General features: G+C 40.7%; 1 protein-coding gene across 2 annotated transcripts in view; it reads right to left on the reverse strand.

The window, feature by feature from the left end:
• Positions 1–1,157: 1,157 nt before the first annotated feature.
• Positions 1,158–26,813, reverse strand: part of TXNRD3 (thioredoxin reductase 3) — a 90,434-nt gene continuing 64,778 nt past the window's right edge. The window contains exons 14-17 of one of the 2 annotated variants that reach the window (XR_006385088.1): positions 6,500–6,595; positions 4,717–4,851; positions 4,185–4,506; positions 1,158–1,336 (exon numbers count right to left, since the gene is read on the reverse strand). Coding sequence is in view for 1 of the 2 variants with exons in the window: in XM_044252866.1 (XP_044108801.1) it covers positions 4,444–4,506; positions 4,717–4,851; positions 6,500–6,595 (294 nt within the window). In the remaining variant the exon portion in view is untranslated. Of the gene's footprint in view, positions 1,337–3,715; positions 4,507–4,716; positions 4,852–6,499; positions 6,596–26,813 lie in introns of those variants that run through there. The other variant, XM_044252866.1, reaches the window with a different exon arrangement.

Genomic DNA, 26,813 nt, shown 5'->3' on the forward strand with positions numbered 1-26,813 from the left:
CTGGTACCCCAACCTCCCAACCCCCCGCCACTTCAAACCCCTCAGATTGTTTTTCAGAGTCCATAGTCTCTCATGGTTCACCTCCCCTTCCAATTTACCCAAAAGCACATACCCTCCCCAATGTCCATAACCCTACCCCCCTTCTCCCAACCCCCCTCCCCCCAGCAACCCACAGTTTGTTTCGTGAGATTAAGAGTCACTTATGGTTTGTCTCCCTCCCTATCCCATCTTGTTTCATGGATTCTTCTCCTACCCACTTAAGCCCCCATGTTGCATCACCACTTCCTCATATCAGGGAGATCATATGATAGTTGTCTTTCTCCACTTGACTTATTTCGCTAAGCATGATACGCTCTAGTTCCATCTATGTACTACTTTTAATTTTCCTTGGTGGCCATATTAGATATCCATTGCTGGGTAACAAATTACTCCAAAACTTAGATTAAAAAACAATTATCTCACAGTTCCTGAGGGTCATGACTCTGTGAGTAGCCCAAAGCTTCTATTGAAATTTCAGTCGGGCTGTTAGCTGGGGGAAAGCTTGACTGGGAAGAATTCACTTCCAAGTTCATTCACATAGATGCTGACAGACCTTAGGTATTTGCTGTTGGCTGGAAACTTCAATTCTTCACCATCTGGGCCCCTTCGTGGGCCTCCTGAGAGTCTTCATGGCATTGTAACTGCCTTCTCCCAGAATAAGTGATCCAAGAGAGTGCATGAGACCAGCTTAAGAGCTGCAGCCCTTTTATGACCTAATCTTAGAAGTGCATACCACCAGTTCTGCAAAATGCTACTGGTCACAGAGACCAACCTTGATACAATGTAGGAGGACTCTACACAAGGATGTGACAACCTACAGCTGAGGAATCCAACCTGGGAGCCAACTTGGAGGCTACCTACCATGGTGAAGTCCACCAAAGCACAGACTTATCAATATCTCTCCCACTAGACTATCTATTGCCAAACTATTGTGTATCTACAAGAACTTTCCTTCATAAGGCCCCTATTCATCATCACAGAAGCCAAGATAACCCACACCAATATGCAGTATGCCAGGAACTTAACTGTTTTAAGTCTGTGAAACAGGCAATATTGTCCATACCTAATAAATGAAGAATAAAAAAAGTTAAGCAACTTGTTCTTTCTTTTTTTTTGTCCAGCTGGATTTTAATGGCCATTTTTAAAATTTACAGTAACTATAACTTATAAAGCAATGCATCAGAATCACCAGGAGGGCTTTACATAGGGCTTGTTGAACTCCATCTCCAAATTTTGGATTCTGTAGATCCAGCGTGAGGCCTGAGACTCTGCATTTCTAACATCTTCCCAGATCGTGCTGTTACAGGTGGTAGAAGAAACATAGTTTGAAGAAACACTGATTTACAGAAACCAAAAATCAATAGCATCATGAAATTTGGGAGATGGTTATGAATTATGGTAATTATCCTGCAGACACAACTTGTTCTTTCATATAAGTCATATGTCATAAGTCACAGGACCAGGCATTCCCAAGTAATCACTCTTCAAAGTCTAGGATTTTTCCAGAACTCCTCACTTCTTGTTGACTGGATCCTAGCTCTAATCTAGTTCTTTCCAGCCTGATCTCCCTCTAACCCCTCACTCACCTCACACTACCACCATGCTCCACTTTCCATCATACTGTATGGATTTTAAGGCCCCACGTTCTTAGTGTTAGTCCCATAGCAGATATCTTTCTTCCCAGCCCTTTGTGATATCAGTCTTCTGAAATTTGTTGAGGCTACCCTGGGCAAATTTCATAAATATTTCAAAGTGTTTGAAATGAGGAAATTTCCATGTTGAATGTGATGCTCTTCTGAGTTCATTAAACTGAGCTTGTTAATTGTATTATTCAATCCTATATTTTTACTGACTTTTAAAAATTTGTTATTTAAATTCAATTTAGTTAACATATATTTTTAGTTTCAAAGGTAGAATTTAGTGATTCATCAGTTGCATATAATACCCACTGCTCATTCCATCACATGCCCCCTTAATGCCCATCATCCAAGTATTCTATCTCTCCACCCACCTCCCCTCCAGCAACCCTCAGTTTGTTTTCTAGAGTTAAGAGTCTCTTACAGTTTGCCTCCCTCTATTTTCATTTTATTTTATTTTTCCTTCCCTTCCCCTATGTTCATTTGTTTTGTTTCTTAAATTTCACATATGAGTGAAATCATATGGTATTTGTCTTTCTCTGACATTTCACTTAGCATAATGCTCTCTAGTTCCATCCATGTTGTTGCAAATGACAAGATTTCATTCTTTTTGATGGCTCAGTAATTGATGGCTCAGTAATTTACTGACTTTTCTTGTATTTCATCTAACTACTGAGGAGTATTAAAATCTCTAGAGGATGTCTGTTTTTCCTTGCAAATCTGTAGGCATCTGTACGTTATTAGGTATATACAAGTTTTATCTTCTGTTAAACCTAATCTGTCACCATTATCTCAGGCCCACCTTTACCCCAGGAGAGGAGACGAGAGCAAAGAGATAAAAGGGGGAAGGAGTGTGTGTGGGAGCCAACTACATATAGGTTTACATCTAAGCCCAATCTCCTCCTTACAAAGGGAAGATAACTAGCCTTCCCAATAGCCTGCTACTCAGACAGTGGTTAAAATTCTTTAGGTGGATTACTTCCTTCCTCCTAAGAACATAGCTAAATTTCCTTGCTACTTCTTTCTGGGAAGCAGGGTATGTTTTTCGCTCATCCTCCCACTGGTAGTACAGCCCACTGGGGTCCCAGCTTCACACAAAGGCTTCCCATTTGAAACTTCACCTCGGTACACCTGGACTTTAAGGTTTTCTGCATTATGCTGAGTGCAAACAGAACCCACTCTCAGGCTTCTTGGTTTCATTTCATTTGGGGTCCTGCAAATGCTTGGTTGTTTCTATGTATGTGGTGCTCAGCAATATAGTAACAAAAAGGTTTTTTTTTAATTATTTTATCTAGAATTACAGCTGAACCCTTCAAAAGCATCATTCAGAATCTCTCCAGATTGCTTTAAATCCTTGAAATCCTATTCATCCCTCATGGTTCAGTTCAAATACAGATGCTTTCATTAAACTCTGATCAATCAACTACCTTTCACCCCATATCCAGTGGAAGTTAATAGCGTCCTCCTGTTTTACCTGGCTGTTTCTAGCTGGGTGGTAGTAATTGCTACAACCAGCCTTACTTTTCATAGTTATATTTGTATGTTTCTCTCCCCAGTAAACAGGCAACTCAATAACCAGATCCTCTGTCAGGTTGTTGGGTCCCCATCCCCACTCTAGCCCTGCTCCATTCCCTGTCTCCAGAGAGGGGAGCAAAGGCTCATCTAGGTGTTCAAAGGCTCCACTGGTGTTCCCCAACTGCTGAATGGCTTCTAATCTTTCATTTGAAACCTATGGCTAGAAATCCTGACCACAGAACTATCCAATCTTACGACAGTGGGTTCATGGCTAATGTCCTGTTCAAGAGAGCACAGGCTGCCTTCATGGCATTGGCCGCTCTGTGGTGCACTTCTCAAGAAAACAACAGATTTTCCAGAAGGACCTTGGGTAGACCCCCACTTCAAGGGCCTTTTAGATGCTGACAGGTGTGCAGATTCAAAAAGAATCTCCCACCACTTGTCCATTTACTGAACTTGACTGTAATTCAATAGATATGGATTTGAATCATTTTAAAGTTTTAAATTAATTAGATCTCACATCATACAGTATTAAAAACTTTTTAATATTACTCTTAAGATCAACATAGAGAAGACAGTCAAGCATGTCTGACATGAGACACTAATAAGAGAGGACTCTGAGATGGTTGCCACTGGGAACCCAGAGAGGGTGAGGCACGAGGCGGGAGTCTGATGGTGGGTATGGTGTATACAGCTGACTCTACCCGGTGTGCCCAACTTCCTGCTAAGGCACCCACGTGCCACAGCCAGCTACTTGAAGGCACTTCTGGGACACCACTCATCAGTGACCACACAGAATTCCAGGCCCACATACTGGAGACTCGCCACTTTACAGTCAGTTTCCACACTGAGAAAACACTTTCAGAGAAACAACAAGGCATGGGGATAAAAATACCAGCAACCAGAAAAATTAACTTGGGTGAGTTATGTGCTTGCAAGGTCCTTCAGAGGGAAGCTCGAGTCTGACATGGAAGAGCATCGGCCTTAGCTCACCTCACAATGGGTTCCGAGCTAAGACGTCAAGGAGGCAGCCTATGTGCCTCTCCCAGCCAGCCAAGTCCGCTGAGCACAACACCTGCTGCCGTCTTGCCTCCTCGTCCTTCTCATCTCTGTGCTGGAAGAGAAGTCCAGCACTGTGCCCCACTCATTGGAACAGGTGCTTAAGCACCGACTCACTTGACCCAGGGGCATTCTTGTTTTTGAGAGAAATGGGAATAGGACAAGGAAAACCACAACAGCAGCGGGCCTAGCCTCAGCAGCCTTTCTGTGTGATGTCTAGTCCTGATGACTTTGTAATTTCCAAGGTTGTAAACACCTGTTCAAAAGGAAGAAAACCAAGCACATTTATATCTAGCCTTCAGTATTTCAGTATTGCTTTAAGAAAACACGTTTAGAATATCACTTCTAGATTAACCTTTAAAATATTCAAAGCAATCTAATACAAAATCTTTCTGACGATGGGCTTTACAACAGTTTTACAAACCATACCAACTGAAATCAGTAAAAACCAACCCTATCTCCGTACCTCACCACATGTGGGATGAATTCCAATGGTGTCGTCCAGTTGCTGCTTTGTGAGCCCACATTTCATTGCGGCCGCAAACCCTTGGGTGATCTCACCGGCATTTGGTCCGAGAATGTGGAATCCTATCACCCGATCCTTGAATTGGCAAACATAAGAAAGAGAAGCCCAGTAGGTTAATGATCAGAATAGGAATCTATTTATTGCAAGATCGCAGTTAACATTTACGGCAGCTACCACAGAAAAAGAGCTCTTATGTTGAACTGAGCAGAGAACATTATCATGAAACTGAACCACTGTAAGAATCTGCTAAATGAGCCAGCAAATGCACATCCAGAGTTAATTTGCACTCAAATTTACCAGAACAAGCAATTTACCCGCCGCATGAAGGAGTTCATTAGTATGATGTAAATTTCCAAATTATGCTGAGATGGTGCTAAACAACAACATAACAAATCTGAATTAAAGTCCAATGCTGGAATAATTCTAGGGCTTAGATAAGTCAGGGTTTGGAAATGCTGTGGTTTCCGGCCCAGGAAGCAAGTTGCCGGGCTCCTGACATAACTAGGAGCAGCCAGAGCGGGCCCTTCACCCAGGCCTGCATGGAGGGAGGGACAGGGCACAGGAAACGAGCAGACCCAGCAAGATAGGGAGCAAGAGTCATAGTCTGTCTCCAAGGACACAGTGCATTTTAGGCCGTCCAGTGTTTTTTCATCAGACTCTTGTCTCCACATTGATGTTCACTAGTGAAAGTGCTCAACAGGTGAGAGAGAGAAGGCAGAAGGGCAGAAGAGAGAGCTCCGCTGCCCACGTTCCGGAGAAAGAACAAAGAGCACACATGCGGCCTCATGCACACTTAGTGGTGGGTGCTCACAGGAGAGCTCCAGGAGCAGCGTTTCTCAGGGGTCCAGCCCTCAGAGGCCACGGGAGCAGTGCATGAGAAGTGGGAGTTCTCAGGGCCCCATGGAAGGCCCCTGAGCCGGAATGTCAGAGATGGGGGATCATGCGGCAAAGTGGAGGACAAGGAGGGCAGCCTGGAGAGACAAAGGACCTCTGATGAAAATCTCCACTTACAAATGAAAACGGAGGCAGTGTGTGAGGGCAGACCTTGTTCACACTTTCCGCCACACAGCCACAGGAAGGGAGGAAGTCCTAGGGCGATACTCCAGAAATAGCAATTCTTCAAAAGGGGCGAACCAAGTCCCACTGCTTTCTACACTCAGGGTTCTTTACAAAACAAGTCGTGAGTAAGCTGTGCTTTCAACCCTGATAATGCAGGCGTCCATTATCAATTTCATGCTCACCTCAAGAACGGGGGAGGCCGAGAGCCTCTGCCCACCGGCTCTCCACCCCACCAATTCTTCTTTCATGAAAGCCTTCATTAGGAATCAGTTAATTAACAGGTTTTCACTCATGCAAGCATCTCTTTCTAAAGGCTTTGACACACATTTTGTCAATTTACAAAAGGGACACATGCACCCTACCTTTTATCAGTTGATGACCAAAACTTTCACAGACCATCTGGCTCTAAACAGCTAAGTTAGAGAGCTCTGGGAAGAGACATCTTTCAATGACTCTTTTTTTTTTAAAATGGTATTAGTTAGCCTCCCTTACTGTCTATCATGTGTTCAACGTCCACAAACACAAACACATGGACCGGGTAGCAATTTGAAGGATTCCTGCCTCACCCTGAAAGCAGTCTTAAAAGAGATCATTCAAACCCAAATACCAAATTAAAAGCGAAGTTTAAAATGACAGCTTTTTAGCATCCAATCGTATTACGTACGTTGTCGAATTTATTGCAAATTATCTTTGCATAACAAGTATTGTTGTCTCTGCCAGCCACTGTCCATTCAAGAGGCCAGAAAAAAGTATGATACACCTGCAAGACAAGGGAGAAATAGGCCAAGATCAATGTCTGTGAAAACCACTCCCTCATATGCTCTTTGATTATACAAAGATGATCATCTCTAAAACAGCTTTCACCAATTTGAAGTTTTATGATCTTGACTTGGGTGTGTGATGGGAGCATCTGGACCACTGTCCTAAAATACCAGCTGTACAAGTGTGTGGACTTTTTTTTACTTTTTAATTTTTTTGCTCTGCTGTCAATCCAAAAAATCTCCCAATTAATATCATTCCATTTTCAAACCTTTCTAGGGTGCTACTGTCCAGGGCAATGCAGTAGGTCCTCTGGCACCTGAGAAGGTAAATAAAGACTGAGACGCTGCTTAAGTGAATTGACACCCTGCCTACAAGTTTCAGAGTCACACCACATCTAGGGAAAAGCAGAAGAAATAAAATAGTGCTAGTCATTCACAGACATTAAGAACACTACCTCTGCTACTTGCAAGCCCTCCCTCCAGTGCTCTGAGTGCACCTGGAAGGCTCTCAATCTGGCCTGGTCAGCTGGGAACCAGGGTAAAATACAACACGTCCTCCACTAATGGGGGCTATACTACCCCAGCCTGTTCATCCTAATCGCTCCACACAGAAGGCAGTAGATTAATGTCTGCTGCCAGGGTAAGAAATGAATTCCGAACTAAAATCCACAGTGGAAGGATTTAAACACTGGTGCTTTGTTCTTTAATAGGATTCTGTATTTTGTATTTTGAATTATGTCTTTATTGTTTTTATAAAAATGATCCAAGGTTATCATAAGGATAAGGCAGTGAAGAAATTCACAAAGAAAAACAAAAACAAAACTAAACCAAAAAACCCACCATCCTGGGGCACCTGGGTGGCTTAGTGGGTTAAGCCACTGCCTTCGGCTCAGGTCATGATCTCAGGATCCTGGGATCAAGGCCCGCATCGGGCTCTCTGCTCAGCAGGGAGCCTGCTTCCTCCTCTCTCTCTCTGCCTGCCTCTATGCCTACTTGTGATCTCTCTCTGTCAAATAAATAAATAAAATCTTAAAAAAAAAACCACCATCCAGAAATAAATACTTTAAATGTTAGGGAAGCATCAATTGTTGGTGCATAGTTAATAAAAATGAAATTTTTATTTAAAAGCTATCATAGAACACAGTTACTTGTAATAAAACCATTACATTTAAATTCTATTTAAAAGAAAAGCAACAGGGCGCCTGGGTGGCTCAGTGGGTTAAGCCGCTGCCTTCGGCTCAGGTCATGATCTCAGGGTCCTGGGATCGAGTCCCACATGGGGCTCTCTGCTCAGCAGGGAGCCTGCTTCCTCCTCTCTCTCTCTGTCTGCCTCTCTGCCTACTTGTGATCTCTGTCAAATAAATAAATAAAATCTTTTAAAAAAAAAAAGAAAAGCAACAAACTTTTCACATATTTTAAGACAAATTTATCAATCACTGTGGCTATTAGGAATAGAAGATAAATGCTTCTTTACATCAAGACAGTACTTCCTAAAATACAGCTTAAGAAAAGAGATGGTGTGTACTGTCATTTGCAAATATCTTCTCCCATTCCGTGGGTTGCCTCTTTGTTTTTTTTTTTTTTTTGACTGTTTCCTTTGCTGTACAGAAGCTTTTGATTTTGATGAAGTCCCAAAAGTTTATTTTCGCTTTTGTTTCCTTTGCCTTTGGAGACATATCTTGAAAGAAGTTACTGTGGCCTGATATCGAAGAGATTACTGCCTATGTTCTCCTCTAGGATTCTGATGGATTCCTGTCTCACGTTGAGGTCTTTTATCCATTTTGAGTTTATCTTTGTGTACGGTGTAAGAGAATGGTCGAGTTTCATTCTTCTGCATATAGCTGTCCAGTTTTCCCAGCACCATTTATTGAAGAGACTCTCTTTTTTCCACTGTATATTTCTTCCTGTTTTGTCGAAGATTAATTGACCATAGACTTGAGGGTCCATATCTGGGCTCTCTACTCTGTTCCACTGGTCTATGTGTCTGTTTTTATGCCAGTACCATGCTGTCTTGGTGATCACAGCTTTGTAATAAAGCTTGAAATCAGGTAATGTGATGCCGCCAGCTTTATTTTTGTTTTTCAACATTTCCTTAGCGATTCGGGGTCTCTTCTGATTCCACACAAATTTTAGGATTATTTGCTCCAGCTCTTTGAAGAATGCTGGTGGAATTTTGATCGGAATGGCATTAAAAGTATAGATTGCTCTAGGCAGTATAGACATTTTAACAATGTTTATTCTTCCGATCCAAAAGCATGGAATGGTCTTCCATCTATTTGTGTCTTCTTCAGTTTCTTTCATGAGTGTTCTGTAGTTCCTCAAGTACAGATCCTTTACCTCTTTGGTTAGGTTTATTCCCAGGTATCTTATGGTTCTTGGTGCTATAGTAAATGGGATCGATTCTCTAATTTCCCTTTCTGTATTTTCATTGTTAGTGTATAAGAAAGCCACTGATTTCTGCGCATTGACTTTGTATCCTGCCACGCTGCTGAATTGCTGTATGAGTTCTAGTAGTTTGGGGGTGGAGTCTTTTGGGTTTTACATATAAAGAATCATGTCATCTGCGAAGAGAGAGAGTTTGACTTCTTCATTACCAATTTGGATACCTTTTATTTCTCTCTGTTGTCTGATTGCTGTTGCTAGGACTTCTAATACTATGTTGAACAAGAGTGGTGAAAGTGGGCATCCTTGTCTTGTTCCTGATCTCAATGGGAAGGCTGCAAGCTTTTTCCCATTGAGGATGATATTTGCTGTGAGTCTTTCATAGATAGATTTGATGAGGTTCAGGAATGTTCCCTCTATCCCTATACTTTGAAGCGTTTTAATCAGGAACGGATGCTGGATTTTGTCAAATGCTTTTTCTGCATCAATTGAGAGGACCATGTGGTTCTTCTCTCTTCTCATATTAATTTGTTGTATCACATTGATTGATTTGCAAATGTTGAACCATCCTTGTAGCCCAGGGATGAATCCCACCTGATCATGGTGGATAATCTTTTTAATGTGCTGTTGGATCCTGTTGGCTAGGGTCTTGTTGAGAATCTTAGCGTCCATATTCATCAGTGATATTGGTCTAAAATTCTCCTTTTTGGTAGGGTCCTTGCCTGGTTTGGGGATCAGGTAATGCTGGCTTCATAGAAAGAGTCTGGAAGTTTTCCTTCTGCTTCAATTTTTTGAAACAGCTTCAGGAGAATAGGTGTTATTTCTTCTTGGAAGGTTTGGTAGAATTCCCCAGGGAATCCGTCAGGTCCTGGGCTCTTGTTTTTTGGGAGATTTTTGATCACTGCTTCAATCTCGTTATTAGATATCGGTCTATTCAGGTTGTCGATTTCTTCCTGGTTCAATTTTGGTAGTTTATATTTTTCCAGGAATGCATCCATTTCATCTAGGTTGCTAAGCTTATTGGCATATAACTGTTGATAATAACTTCTGATGATTGTTTCCACTTCCTTGGTGTTAGTTGTGATCTCTCCCTTTTCATTCATAATTTTATGAATTTGGGCTTTCTCTCTTTTCTTTTGGATTAGTGTGGCCAGTGGCTTATTGATCTTATTGATTCTTTCAAAAAACCAGCTTCTAGTTTCATTGATACGTTCTACTGTATCTCTGGTTTCTACCTTATTGATCTCAGCTCTAATATTGATGATTTCCCTTCTTATGTGTGGAGTTGGTTTGATTTGTTGTTGATTCGCCAGTTCTTTAAGGTGCAAATGACAGTACAGACAAAAGGTTGATATCCAGGATCTATAATGAACTCCTCAAACTCAACACACACGAAACAGGCAAACACATCAAAAAAATGGGAAGAAGATAAGAACAGACACTTCTCCAATCAAGACATACAAATGGCTATCAGACACATAAAAAATGTTCACCATCATTAGCACTCAGGGAGATTCAAATTAAAACCACATTGAGAGGGGGGACAAGATGGCGGGGTACTAGGAAGAGGCGTCTTTTCAGCTGGTACCCCAAAGTGAGCTGATTACCTACCAAAGAACTCTGATCACCCATGAAATCAGCCTGAGATCAGAATTATACACGTCTGGATCTCTACAGGGGCAGAAGACGCCAGTGAGCAGGTAAAGCGGAATGGGAACAGCGGACTGATATCGGAAGATAAACAAAAGGGGGAGGGAGCCACCAGAGGCGACCGGTGCAAAAGTAATACCCCGATACGAGCGAGAGTGCCCTGCGTCTGGGGACCAGCATTAACTCGGAGACTGGTTGAAAGCACTCCAAAAGAGCAAAGGATCGCGGGGGCAAATTGTGGGAATCGGGGCGGCTAGGGACAGGGGCTTGAGTCCCCGGTCCCAGACGGCCTCCCCGGCGCGGAGGCAGAGAGAGTGCAGCGAAGAAACCGGCTCCTGGTCCCTAAGCCGCCAGCGTGCCCCAGAGCACGGGTTCCGGCTCCTGTGAGGGGATGGGAGCCGGTCTGCAGAACGCGCGCTAGCCCTACCACAAAGCTTGAGATGCGCGTGCACGTCGCTCCAGCTCTCCTGGGTTTCTAAGGCCCTGGGGCGCTTCTTGACCCGGGCCATTTTTTCAAAGTCTAAGCCGCGCGCCCGCGAAACTCTTCCCCGGACAGAGGCGCGCAAAAGCCCAGCCTGCGGCTTACGGACCAGCGCCCCGTTCTCAGTGCCCCAGACGCGCGCCCGACCCACAGCCGCCTCTGAAAAGAGGTGCGCGCAAGCCGGGCACTCCCAGCCCCGGCCAGCGGCAAAATCTCAGTGTGCGATCGCTGCTTGGAACCTCTCTGGCGGTCAGGAGCTCCCAGACAGCCGCCACTGCCTTGGCTTTGGGGACGAGCAAAAGATCCTGCGCCCCCAGGGTCTTTAACTTGGAACCTGCACTGCCAGCGTCCAAGGGGGAATTTATTCAGCTTCTGCACCCAGACTGAGGCTTCTGAGACGGAGATCAGGAAGTGTTCCAGGGTGCACCTTGACTGCACCAGAGTTGATACATCCAGCTACATCTGTTCAGTCTTCTCCCACCAAAATGACTAGGAGGAGGAATGCCCAACAGAAGAAAAATACAGAGGATGGACCTTCCGCAACAGAGCTAACGGCTATCAACATAGACAATATGTCGGAAAGAGAATTCAGGCTAACAATTATCCAGGCAATAGCTAGGTTGGAGAAAGCCATGGATGACCAAACAGAATTGATTAGAGCCGAACTGAAAGCGACCAGACAGGATGTTCACAATGTTAGGGCGGAGCTTAAAGCTACCAGGGAGGAGGTCCACAATGCTCTCAGTGAGTTCCAATCCAATCTAAACTCTCTCAAAGCTAGGGTAACTGAGACAGAAGATAGAATTAGTGATCTGGAAGACAAACAGATAGAGAGAAAGGATCAGGAGGAGGCCTGGAACAAACAGCTTAGATCCCACGAAAGCAGAATTAGGGAAATAAGTGATGCCATGAAGCGTTCCAACGTCAGAATTATTGGAATTCCTGAAGGGGAGGAGAAAGAAAGAAGTCTAGAAGATGTCGTGGAACAAGTCCTTCATGAAAACTTTCCGAATCTCGCGAATGAAACCAGCGTTCATGTACTAGAGGCTGAACGGTCTCCACCCAGAATTATACACTCCAAAAAAACATCACGACACCTGATAGTCAAATTGAGAAATTATAATTGTAGGTATAATCTCTTGAAAGCTGCCAGGGCAAAGAGGCTCCTTACTTACAGAGGGAAGCCCATCAGAATAACGTCAGACCTGTCCACAGAGACCTGGCAAGCCAGAAGAGGCTGGCAAGATATATTCAGGGCACTAAATGAGAAGAACATGCAGCCAAGAATACTTTATCCAGCAAGACTGACATTCAAAATGGATGGAGAGATAAAGAGTTTCCAAGACGGGCAAGACTTAAAAGACTATGCAACCACCAAGCCGATACTGCAGGAAATATTAAGGGGGGTTCTATAAAAGAGGAAAAATCCCAAGAATAGCATTGAACAGAAATATAGAGACAGTCTACAGAAAGAAAGACTTCAAAGGTAACTCGATGTCAATAAAAACGTATCTATCAATAATCACTCTCAATGTGAATGGCCTAAATGCACCCATAAAACGGCACAGGGTTGCAGATTGGATAAAACGACAGGACCCATCCATATGCTGTCTACAAGAGACCCATTTTGAACCTAAAGATACACGCAGACTGAAAGTGAAGGGGTGGAGAAGCATCTTTCATGCCAATGGGACTCAAAAGAAGGCTGGGGTAGCGATTCTCATATCAGATAAATTAGACTTCAAACTAAAGACTGTAGTCAGAGATACAGAAGGACACTACATAATCCTTAAAGGGACTATCCACCAAGATGATCTAACAATTGTAAATATCTATGCTCCCAATATGGGAGCAGCCAATTACTTAAGAAAACTGTTAATCAAGATAAAGAGTCATATTGATATGAATACACTAATTGTAGGTGATCTTAACTCGCCTCTTTCAGAATTAGACAGATCATCGAAGCAGAAAATCAATAAAGAAACAAGAGCATTGAACGACACATTGGACCAGATGGACCTCATAGATATATACAGAACATTCCACCCTAAAACAGCAGAATACTCATTCTTCTCAAGTGCACACGGAACCTTCTCCAGAATAGACCACATACTGGGTCACAAATCAGGACTCAGCCGATACCAAAAGACTGAGATTATTCCCTGCATATTCTCAGATCACAATGCTTTGAAACTGGAGCTCAATCACAAGGAAAAGTTCCGAAGGAACTCAAACACCTGGAAGCTAAAGACCACCTTGCTTAAGAATGCTTGGATCAACCAGGAGATCAAAGAAGAACTGAAACAATTCATGGAAACCAATGAGAATGAAGACACTTCGGTCCAAAACCTATGGGATACAGCAAAGGCGGTCCTAAGGGGAAAATATATAGCCATCCAAGCCTTGCTCAAAAAAATTGAAAAATCCAGAACACACCAGCTGTCTCTACACCTTAAAGAACTGGAGGATCAACAACAAATCAAACCAACTCCACACATAAGAAGAGAAATCATCAAGATTAGAGCTGAGATCAATGAGGGAGAAACCAGAGATACAGTAGAACGTATCAATGAAACTAGAAGCTGGTTTTTTGAAAGAATCAATAAGATCGATAAGCCACTGGCTACACTAATCCAAAAGAAAAGAGAGAAATCCCAAATTCATAAAATTATGAATGAAAGGGGAGAGATCACAACTAACACCAAGGAAGTAGAAACAATCATCAGAAGTTACTATGAACAGTTATATGCCAATAAGCTTAGCAACCTAGATGAAATGGATGCATTCCTGGAAAAATATAAACTACCAAAATTGAACCAGGAAGAAATCGACAACCTGAATAGACCGATGTCTAATAACGAGATTGAAGCAGTGATCAAAAATCTCCCAAAAAACAAGAGCCCAGGACCTGACGGATTCCCTGGGGAATTCTACCAAACCTTCCAAGAAGAAATAACACCTATTCTCCTGAAGCTGTTTCAAAAAATTGAAGCAGAAGGAAAACTTCCAGACTCTTTCTATGAAGCCAGCATTACCCTGATCCCCAAACCAGGCAAGGACCATACCAAAAAGGAGAATTTCAGACCAATATCACTGATGAATATGGATGCTAAGATTCTCAACAAGATCCTAGCCAACAGGATCCAACAACACATTAAAAAGATTATCCACCATGATCAGGTGGGATTCATCCCTGGGCTACAAGGATGGTTCAACATTCGTAAATCAATCAATGTGATACAACAAATTAATATGAGAAGAGAGAAGAACCACATGGTCCTCTCAATTGATGCAGAAAAAGCATTTGACAAAATCCAACATCCGTTCCTGATTAAAACGCTTCAAAGTATAGGGATAGAGGGAACATTCCTGAACCTCATCAAATCTATCTATGAAAGACCCACAGCAAATATCATCCTCAATGGGAAAAAGCTTGCAGCCTTCCCATTGAGATCAGGAACAAGACAAGGATGCCCACTTTCACCACTCTTGTTCAACATAGTATTAGAAGTCCTAGCAACAGCAATCAGACAACAGAGAGAAATAAAAGGTATCCAAATTGGTAATGAAGAAGTCAAACTCTCTCTCTTCACAGATGACATGATTCTTTATATGGAAAACCCAAAAGACTCCACCCCCAAACTACTAGAACTCATACAGCAATTCAGCAGCGTGGCAGGATACAAAGTCAATGTGCAGAAATCAGTGGCTTTCTTATACACTAACAAGGAAAATACAGAAAGGGAAATTAGAGAATCGATTCCATTTACTATAGCACCAAGAACCATAAGATACCTGGGAATAAACCTAACTAAAGAGGTAAAGGATCTATACTTGAGGAACTATAGAACACTCATGAAAGAAATTGAAGAAGACACAAAAAGATGGAAGACCATTCCATGCTCTTGGATCGGAAGAATAAACATCGTTAAAATGTCTATACTGCCTAGAGCAATCTATACTTTTAATGCCATTCCGATCAAAATTCCACCGGCATTCTTCAAAGAGCTGGAGCAAATAATCCAAAAATTTGTATGGAATCAGAAGAGACCCCGAATCGCTAAGGAAACGTTGAAAAACAAAAATAAAGCTGGCGGCATCACCTTACCTGATTTCAAGCTTTATTACAAAGCTGTGATCACCAAGACAGCTTGGTACTGGCATATAAACAGACACATAGACCAGTGGAACAGAGTAGAGAGCCCTGATATGGACCCTCAACTCTATGGTCAATTAATCTTCGACAAAACAGGAAAAAATATACAGTGGAAAAAAGACAGTCTCTTCAATAAATGGTGCTGGGAAAGCTGGACAGCTATATGTAGAAGAATGAAACTCGACCATTCTCTTACACCGTACACAAAGATCAACTCAAAATGGATAAAAGACCTCAAGGTGAGACAGGAATCTATCAGAATCTTAGAGGAGAACATAGGCAGTAATCTCTTCGATATCAGCCACAGCAACCTCTTTCAAGATACGTCTCCAAAGGCAAAGGAAACAAAAGCGAAAATAGACTTCTGTGACTTCATCAAAATCAAAAGCTTCTGCACAGCAAAGGAAACAGTCAAAAAAAACAAAGAGGCAACCCACGGAATGGGAGAAGATATTTGCAAATGACAGTACAGACAAAAGGTTGATATCCAGGATCTATAATGAACTCCTCAAACTCAACCCACACGAAACAGACAAACACATCAAAAAATGGGCAGAAGATATGAACAGACACTTCTCCAATCAAGAAATACAAATGGCTATCAGACACATGAAAAAATGCTCATCATCATTAGCCCTCAGGGAGATTCAAATTAAAACCACATTGAGATATCACCTTACACCAGTTAGAATGGCCAAAATTAACAAAACAGGAAACAACATGTGTTGGAGAGGATGTGGAGAAAGGGGAACCCTCTTACACTGTTGGTGGGAATGCAAGTTGGTGCAGCCTCTTTGGAGAACAGTGTGGAGATTCCTCAAGAAATTAAAAATAGAGCTTCCCTACGACCCTGCAATTGCACTCCTGGGTATTTACCCCAAAGATACAGATGTCGTGAAAAGAAGGGCCATCTGTACCCCAATGTTTATAGCAGCAATGGCCACAGTCGCCAAACTATGGAAAGAACCAAGATGCCCTTCAACGGATGAATGGATAAGGAAGATGTGGTCCATATACACTATGGAGTATTATGCCTCCATCAGAAAGGACGAATATCCAACTTTTGTAGCAACATGGACGGGACTGGAAGAGATTATGCTGAGTGAAATCAGTCAAGCAGAGAGAGTCAATTATCATATGGTTTCACTCATTTGTGGAGCATAACCAATAGCATGGAGGACAAGGGGCGTTAGAGAGTAGTAGGGAATTTGGGTAAATTGGAAGGGGAGGTGAACCATGAGAGACTATGGACTCTGAAAAACAGTCTGAGGGGTTTGAAGTGGCGGGGGGGTGGGAGGTTGGGGTACCAGGTGGTGGGTATTATAGAGGGCACAGCTTGCATGGAGCACTGGGTGTGGTGAAAAAATAATGAATACTGTTTTTCTGAAAATAAATAAATTGGGAAAAAAAAAAACCACATTGAGATATCACCTTACACCAGTTAGAATGGCCAAAATTAACAAAACAGGAAACAACATGTGTTGGAGAGGATGTGGAGAAAGGGGAACCCTCTTACACTGTTGGTGGGAATGCAAGTTGGTGCAGCCTCTTTGGAGAACAGTGTGGAGATTCCTCAAGAAATTAAAAATAGAGCTTCCCTATGACCCTGCAATTGCACTCCTGGGTATTTACCCCAAAGACACAGATGTCGTGAAAAGAAGGACCATCTGTACCCCAATGTTTATAGCAGCAATGGCCACGGTCGCCAAACTATGGAAAGAACTAAGATGCCCTTCAACGGATGAATGGATAAGGAAGATGTGGTCCATATACACTATGGAGTATTATGCCTCCATCAGAAAGGATGAATACCCAACTTTTGTAGCAACATGGACGGGACTGGAAGAGATTATGCTGAGTGAAATAAGTCAAGCAGAGAGAGTCAATTATCATATGGTTTCACTTATTTGTGGAGCATAACAAATAGCATGGAGGACAAGGGGCGTTAGAGAGGAGAAGGGAATTTGGGTAAATTGGAAGGGGAGGTGAACCATGAGAGACTATGGACTCTGAAAAACAGTCTGAGGGGTTTGAAGTGGCGGGGGGGGTGGGAGGTTGGGGTACCAGGTGGTGGGTATTATAGAGGGCACGGCTTGCACGGAGCACTGGGTGTGGTGAAAAAATAATGAATACTGTTTTTCTGAAAATAAATAAATTGGAAAAAAAAGAAAAGAGATGGTGAAAGCTCTGGGGTTTTAAACAAGATTTTCCCCACAGCAAGCTTGTTCCTGGCTTGTCCCATGCCATTCTGCTCACATGTTTCAATTCCCTTTCCTTCTTTCTCCCATTTGTGCTCTGTGTGTGATGTTCCTTTTAGTATTTGGAAGATTTTATTTTATTTAAATCATTGGTCCTCCTTGTTCAAAGTGGATGTGAAGTGTGGATCTAAGTTTACTTGCTTTTGAATGGCCATCCACTTATTCCAATGTCTTTAAATGAATGTCTCTTCCCAATGATTAAAAATAAAATATGATCTTTATCATGTATAAATTCTTCTAAGCATTTGAACCCATTTCCAGGTTTCATATTCTGTTCCACTCATCTCTCCATCCACCTGTATGCCACTATGGTACAATTTTAATTATTACAACTATATGATAAATTTTAATATCCATTAGGGCTCATCTCCCCATTGCTCTCATTCAGAATCTATTATTGTCTCTTTTTTAATTTATCAAATTATGCACAATTATTAGACATAATTTTCAAAGCTCTATTATGAAAACGACAATGTCTGCTTCCCATGGCCATTTCTTTCTTTTTTTTTTTTTTCATTTATTTACCATGGCCATTTCAATCAACTGGAGGCAACTGCTTTCACTTTTGTTTTTTAAAAAGTATGTTTTCCTACTGCTGGATCTGCAGATCAGTGCTGCAGTTGTATCTGCCTGGTTTAGAAATTATTTTATTTTGTTGGTCTCATTTTATTCTTCAGTTCTTTACAATTTGAGTCGGTTTCTTAACTAAAATGCAGATTTCAGACATTAAGCTATTTCCAATTTTCTCCTCTTCTGTCGGCTTAATTAAGTATCATAGTAAGCACTCTTTCTCCTTCTATAACTACATACATTGTAAATGAGTTGTGGGCAAAAGAAAATACCCATGGGTTGGCCAAAGTCAGCACCTCTGGATCAATGGTTCACAACCTTGGCTGGTCATTAGAATCCTAGGGTGGGGTGGATACATGGCCAATCTGCTAAATTAGCATCTCTGGGGAAGGGACCAGGCACTGAAATCAGCATCTCCAGGTTGCTTTCACCTTTTTATTTACCTCCATGTTTCTAAATAACATGCTTATGTTGCTACTTCTTGAGTTTTCCATTTTAGGCTTTATTGACTTGCCTCTACTGGTGAGGAGGATTTAACTCCCTTTCTTTCTCAGCCCCTACCACCCACTCACTGGACACCCTTCCTGACCCACTCATCCTCCCAATTACAGATATTTTCTCAGCTAAATCAGTTATCAGTGTTTGCTTTACTAAGTCAAGCTATTCACAGACAATTGGATATTCACACACAAAGGAATGAATCTGGACCCCTACCTCACATCACAGGCAAGAATTAATTCAAAATGAATTGAAGATATAGATGTAGAAGCTAAAAGCTTTGATAAAACTCTTAGAAGGAAACATAAGCATAAATCTTCATGACTTTAGACTGGGCAACAGTTTATACAATGTGATGTCAAAAACACAACAGAAAAAAAGATAAAGTGGATTTCATCAAAATGAGAGATTTCTGAACTTCAGAGGAAGCCATCAAAGGAATCAAAAGACAACCTGCCAAATGGGTGAGAGGTTTTATAAATCATCTCTCTGGTAAGAGACTTGGAAGTAGAACATACGAAGAACTCTTAGAACTCAATAAAGCAACAACCCAATTTTTAAAAGGGCCAAGGATCTAAATAGACATTTGAACAAAAAGAGATATACACCTAACCAATAAGGCTATCAAAAGACTCCCAATATCATTAGTAATCAAGGAAATGCAAATGGAAACTGTAAAGAGACACCACTAGATTGATGTATTAGTTTCCCAGCACTGCCCCAACAAATCAACAAGACTTGGTGGCTTAAAACAAAAGGAGTTAATATTTTTAGAGTTCTGAAGGCCAGAAATCTGAAATCAAGGTGTCCACACAGCCAGGCTCCTCCCAAAGACTCCAAAAGGAGTATTCCTTTCCTCTTTTAGCTTCTGGTGTCCCAGATGCTCCTTGTCTTTGGCTGCATAACTCCAATCTGCTTTTGTTTTCATATGGCCTTCTCCTCTTCTATCTTATAAGGATACCTGATCTTGGGTACATGGCCAGAAGAGCCAGGACAATCTCATCTCAAGATTCTCAACTTAATTGTACCTGCAAGGACCCTTTTTCCAAACAAGGTCACATTCACAGGTTCCAGGGGCTAGGCTGTGGACATATCTTTTGGGGAGTCACCACTCAACCCACTACAGATAGCTCTAATCAAAAAGACAATAACAAGTGTTAGCTAAGATGTGGAGAAAATGGAACCCTCATACATTGTTGATGAGAATGTAAAATGGTGCAGCTTGGAAAACAGTTGGCCAGTTCCTAAAAAAGTTCAACACAGAGTCACCTGTGACTCAGTGATTTTACTCATAGGTATAGACTCAAGAAAACAGATAGCACTGTTTACACAAAAACTTGTACAGGAATGCTCAGAGCAGCTTTACTCATGATGGCCAAAAAGGTGAAACAATCTACTTGTCTGTCAACTGATGAATGGATAAATAAAACATGTATTCTCCATATAATGGATTATTATCCAGCAATCAAAAGAAATGAAGGACTGGCACATGCCACGACAAGGATGAATCTGGAAAACTAGCTGACGCTAGGAGAAAGAAGCCTGTCAAAAAAGACACATACAAAATGATGCCACTTATAGGAAATGCCCCACAACAGGCAGATCTACAGAGGCAGAAATTAGATTAGTGATTGCCTGGAGCCAAGGGTGAGGGGATAGAGGAACACAGGGAGACACTGCTAACAGGTATCACGTTTCTTTCTGGTACTGCACATACAAATCTGTTAAGATACTAAGATTCACTAAATTGCACACTGTAAGTGGTTAACTATATGGTATATGTCTTCTATCTCAGTAAAGCTATTTTTAAAATTAAGCTATTTACATCTGAGTCACATAGTAAACTATGGTTATTTTACTCCCATGAACTTTTAATTTTCTATGGAATTACAGAGTATCTTGTTTTGCATTAGACTTAATTTTCCCTCTACCAACCAGGATTTATCCTAAGTCTTAACAATACTGTATTCTAATCCATGAAGAGGCAATGTCTTTCCAATTAATTAGGTCTCCCTTTATTTCTTTTAACAGTGTTTCAAAGTTTTCAGTGTATAAGTCTTTTGCCATCTGGGTTAAATTTATTCCTAAGACATCTTCTTAATCCTACTGTAATTGTTTTTAAATTTCCATTTTGGAGAGCTCATTGCAAGTACATAGAAATACAACTAATTTTTGTGTGTTTTCATGCCGTGCAACTTTGCTAAATTCTTTTAGTTCTATTATGGGCTGAATTATGTCACAGCCTCAATATAAATTTGTACTTTAAAATCCTAACTCCTAATAGTCCAGAATGTAACCATATATGGATAGGATCTTTAAAGAGGTAGTTAAAGTGAGGTCATTAGGGTGGCCCTAATCCAATATGACTGTGTACTTACAAGAAAAAGAAATTAGGACACACACTCAGAGGGAAGATGATGTGTACACAAAGAGAAAAGACAGCCATCTACAAACCAAGGAGGGGGTCCTGGAATATCCTTCTGCCATGGCCCATGGAAAGAATATGCTGACACCTTGGGCTCAGATTTCTAGCCTCCAGAACTGAGAAAACAAAGATATGTCTTTCACATGAATAGACACTTTTCCAAAAAAGACATCCAGGTGGCTAACAGACATGTGAAAAGGTGCTCAACATCATTGGGAATCAGGGAAATTCAAATCAAATCCACAGTGAGATACCACATCACACCAGTCAGAATGGTTAAAATTAACAACTCAGAAAAATAAAATAAAATAAAATAAAATAAAATTAACAACTCAGGAAACAGCAGATGTCAGTGAGGATGAGAAAGGGGAACCCTTTTTGCATTGCTGGTAAGAACATAAACTGGTTCAGCCCCTCTGAAAAACAGTATGGAAGCTCCTCAAAAAGTTAAAAATAAGCCACCCTATGACCCAGCAATTGCACTGCTACATACTTATCCAAAGGACACAAAAACATTGATTTGAAGGGGCACCTACACACAATGTTTATAGCAGCAACATCCACAATAGCCAAACTATGGAAAGAGCCAAGTTGTCCATGGACATATGAATGGATGAAGAAGATGTGGTACACAAAAACAGACACATAAATCAATGGAACAGAGTAGAGAACCCAGAAATCCCAGAAATGGGCCCTCAACTCTATGGTCAACTAACCTTCAACAAAGCAGGAAAGAATATCCAATGGGAAAAAAGACAGTCTCTTCAACAAATGGTGTTGGGAAAACTGGACAGCCACATGTAGAAAAATGAAACATTTTTTACACCATACACAAGATAAACTCAAAATGGATGAAAGACCTAAATGTGAGACAGGAACCTATCAAAATCCCAGAGAACACTGGCAGCAACCTCCTTGATCTTGGCCGCAGTGACTTTCATTTCTGACTTTAACCATCTGAGTCTTCTTTTTTCCTAGTCAATCTAGCGAAAAGTTGATTTCTGTTGGCCTTTTTAAAAAGTTTTCCTTTGTTACTGAGATCTAGTTTCATTCCAGTGTGATCAGAAAAGATACTTCATATGATTTCAATCTTAAAATTTACTAAGACTTGTCTGGTGCTCTAACATATGGTTTATCCCAGAAAATGTTCCATTTGCACTTGAGAAGAATGTGTATTCTGCTGTTGCTGGGTGGGGTGTCCTAATGTACATTAGATCTAATTGGTTTATAGGTGCTCAAGTACCCCACTTTCATACCCTGTCTGCTTGTTTTAGCCATTACTGAAGGAAGAGTATTTTAAAGTCTCCAGCTATTACTACAGAAGTATCTATCTTTCTGTCAGTTTTGCCTCATATATTTTTTGGCTGTATATGTTTACAACTGTTACATATTTTTGCTGTATTGAATTTTTATTTTTTTATTATTTTTATTATTTTTATTTTTTTTCCAATTTATTTATTTTCAGAAAAACAGTATTCATTATTTTTTTTGTATTGAATTTTTAAATCAATATGTAACATCCTTTTTTCTCTGTTGTAACTTTTTAAACTTAAATGCTATTTTGTCTGAAAATAATAATAAAGCTCTTTTTGTTGTTATTTGCAAAGATCCTTTTCTATTATTTAGCTTTCAATTTGCATCTTTATATCTACAGTGAGTCTCTTTAAAGAACATACAGATAGATTCTATTTTTAAGTGAAATCTGACAAACTGTCTTTTTAAAATTATTTTTACCAACATATAATGTATTATCAGCCCCAGAGGTACAGGTCTGTAAATCATCAGGGTTACACATTTCATAGTACTCACCATAGCACATACTTTCCCCAGTGTCCATAACTCAACCACCCTCTCCCTACTGCCCCATCCCCCAGCACAAATTGTCTTTTGATAGCAGACTTTAATCCATTTACTTGTCACAGGATTACTGATAAATGAGAACTTACTTTTGCATTTATCTATTTATTTGCTGGAGGTCTTACAGTTTTCTTACTTCTTAATTCCTTTATTCCCAACTTTTTTGTATTTAATTTATGTTTTCTAGTGCATGATTCTGAGTGGCTTATTCTTCTTTTTTGTATATTTAAAAAATTATCATTGTGGTTACCTTGGGAACTACAATTAACATCTTACATTTATAATAATCTTGTTGGAATAATACAATTTAAGGTTTCAACAGCATGGAAACACTGTGCTTCCAAAAATATATCTCTATCCCCTCCTTTTACATTCTTATTGTCACAGGTCACATATTATACCATACATACTCATTAACTTGGATTTATAATGTTTAATACAGTTCCCTGTTAAATCAGATAGCCAAAAAAAGAATAGTTACAAACCAAACCAAAACTGCAATAACACAGATTATTATATATACCTAAGAAGTTATCCTTATTAGTGTCGACTTTTTCTATAGCTTCCTGTTACTATCTGGTGTCCTTTCATTTCTGTCTGAAGGAGTCTCTTCACCATTTCTTTGGGGCAGGTCTACTAGTAATGAATTCACTCAGTGTTTATTTTTCTGGAAATGTCTTATTATCCTTTGCCAGACAAAATTCTTGGATGATAGTTTTCTTACTGAAGTTCAACTACATCGCCCCATTGTCTTCTGGCCTCCAGTGGTTCTAATGAAAATCCAGCCATTTACCTTATTAAAGATCTTTTCATATGATGTGTTGCTTCCTTCTTGCTATTTTTAAAACTAGCTCTTTCCTTGGGACTTTAACAATGTGACAGTAATGCATGTCACTGTGCATCTCTGAGTTTACCCTGCTTGGTTGTCCTTCAGATGCTTGGATGTGCAGGTTTATGTATTTCAAGTTTTGACCATTACTTCCTCATTTTTTTTTTTGCCCTCTTATTTTCTCCCTTCTCCTTCTTGGGCTTTCTTTTTAAAGATTTATTTATTTTAGACTGAGAGCGTGAGTGAGCAGGGGAGGGGCAGAGGGAAAGATTCTTTCAAGCAGACCCCTCACTGTGTGTGGAGCTGGACACTGGACTCGATCCCAGGACCCACGAGATCATGAACTAAGCCGAAAAGAAAAGGCTGATACTCAACACACTGAGCTACCCAGGCGCCCCCTTCTGGGAATGGATAAGGAAGATGAGGTCCATATACACTATGGAGTATTATGCCTCCATCAGAAAGGACTCTCTCTTTTTTTTTTTAATATTTATTTATTTATTTTTAATTTTTTTTCCAATTTATCTATTTTCAGAAAAACAGTATTCATTATTTTTTCACCACACCCAGTGCTCCATGCAAGCTGTGCCCTCTATAATACCCACCACCTGGTACCCCAACCTCCCACCCCCCCACCACTTCAAACCCCTCAGATTGTTTTTCAGAGTCCATAGTCTCTCATGGTTCACCTCCCCTTCCAATTTACCCAAAAGCACATACTGGACTCTTAATGCATGTGTTGGTGTGCCTCAAAGTATCCCACTCATCTCTCAGAATTTCTTCCTTTTTCTCCATTCACTGCTGCTTTCTTCTGCATACTCACATAGGCTGATGAACTTCTAGTGAATACTTCAATTCAGTTATTGTACTTTTCATTCCAGGATTTCTGTCTGGCTCCTTTTCATAATTTCTATCTCTTTAATGATATTTTGTTCAGACATCATTTTCCTGACTTTTGCCCAGTTTCCTTTAGCTCACTGAATATACTTAACATTGATTTAACAGGAGATTTAATGTCTTTGACTAGTAATTCCAAAGTCTGGCCTTCTCCTGGAATGGTTCCTGTCAAATTCTTTTTCCTGTGACTAGGTCATACTTTCCTGTTTCTTTGTGTGTTGTTATGAGTTGAACTGTGTCCTCCCAAAATTCACATCTTGAAGTCCTAGCCCACAGTATCTTAATATGTGATCTTATTTAGAAATAGGGTCATTGTAAGTGTAATTAGTTAAGATGAAATTACTCTAGAGTAGGGTGGTTCTTGTAATCTAATGTGAGTGCTGTCTTCCTTAAAAGGGAAAAATTTGGATACTCATACACACACCAACAGGGAATCCCAAGTGAAGATAAGGTTAAGATATACAAGCCAAGGAATGACAAAAATTGCCAGCAAAACACCAAAAACTAGGAGAAAGGGACGGAATAGATTCTTCTTCACAGAAATTAAATGGAAACAATCCTGTCAACTACCTTGATGTTGGACTTCCAACAGAATTCTGTGGTTTAAGCCCCCAATTTGTGGTACTTTGTTATGGTAAACTTAGTAAAATAATGGATATGCTCCATTGCTTGCTTGTTTGTTTTTTCCCTTGAGCCTGGACATTCTGAGTATTATAACATGGTAACCCTGGAAATCACATATTTCCACACCTCAGAGAGTGCTGGTTTTTTGTTTGTTGAGAGCTGAAATCATCCATGTAGGACTTTTCCAAACTGTGTGCTCACTGCTGTGGTTTCTCTTCTATTGTCTCTGAGGTCAGCCAGGAACCTGACAAAGATATTCTTAAAGGTCTGACTCCCAAAATGGGGGAAAAAGGGAGTGCTCTCTCTTTAAGTCCCACCACAGCAGGGAAGCCACTTCAATTTGTGGAGGTTGGTGCCAACTCCTCAGCAATGAGAAGCAGGGATGGGCAGTCAAAACACTGCCCTGATTTCTGGAGCACAAGGTCCTTACTACCCACTCTGGACCCAAAAAGCCACACCAGGAATAGAGGCCATCAGTCTTGCAAAATATCCACCACAGGGCTGGATTTGTGTAACACTGGCTATTACCACAACAGAAAAATCCACCACAGTCTCCTATCCTCCTCTTCAAGCTCTCCTGAAAGTACTCAACTAGACTTGAAGGTTCCAGAACTGCTTCAAACACTTCCTTGCCAGTTCAGTTGTTGCCTCAGTGAAGGGATAGATTTCTGGAGTTTCCATGTCACCATTTTCCATAATAGCACTCCTATTCATCCATCTTAACTGTTGAGTAACATTCCCTGGTATGGATGTACGGCCTCTTGTTTAGCCATTCAGTTGCCAAAGGACATGTTGGTTTTCCCAATTTGGAGCTATTATGAATACAGCTACTATAAACATTCATGTACACACAGAAATGAACATGAGTCTTCATTTCTCTAGGATAAATGCCCACCATTCAATAGGTTTTTAATTTCTGCTATCATATTTTGCCTTTCCACCAGGTATCTGTTGTTTCTCTAAATGTTACTTCCGAAGTTATGTCCTACTTTCTGTTCATGAGTGTAATACATTATTTCTGTGCATATGTACATAGTCTGCTTCTTTCAAGTCTGATAACCTTTTATTGTATGCTCATATTAAATGTTGGGGATTAAAAAGAAGTATGATATTGGAGGCGATGAAACTGTTCTTTCTCTTGATTCTGATGGTGGTGTCACAACTATTCATTTGAACTCATAAAACTGCACACACACACACACACACACACACACACAATCTTCATCTTGCTCTAAGTAAATTATGCTTCAAAGTATTTCTTTTTTCAAAGTTGAAAGCTGTGAGCTCATTTTTGTAGCTTACTGAATTTGAATTTCACTGTCCAATTATCTAACTGGGAAGTTTATTTGGGGACCCATATTCAGTATCATTAGGTGTTTCTCTATGGACTTGTCAGAGTCCCCTGAGAAATCAGACTGTACCAACCTCTGGCCAGAGAAGGGTAAAGGGCTGGTTGCCAGAGTTCTGGGAGCTCAGTGGAAGAAGAGTGAGATTCAGTATGAATTTGCTTGCTTCAGTATTGTGCTGGCTCCTGCCTTCACTTGATTTCAGTGTTCCCTAGTTAAGAGGCTTTGATTTTAACCATCTCCA

Source organism: Neovison vison, chromosome 6, assembly GCF_020171115.1.
Source record: "Neovison vison isolate M4711 chromosome 6, ASM_NN_V1, whole genome shotgun sequence".
Taxonomy (NCBI): Eukaryota; Metazoa; Chordata; class Mammalia; order Carnivora; family Mustelidae; genus Neogale; species Neogale vison.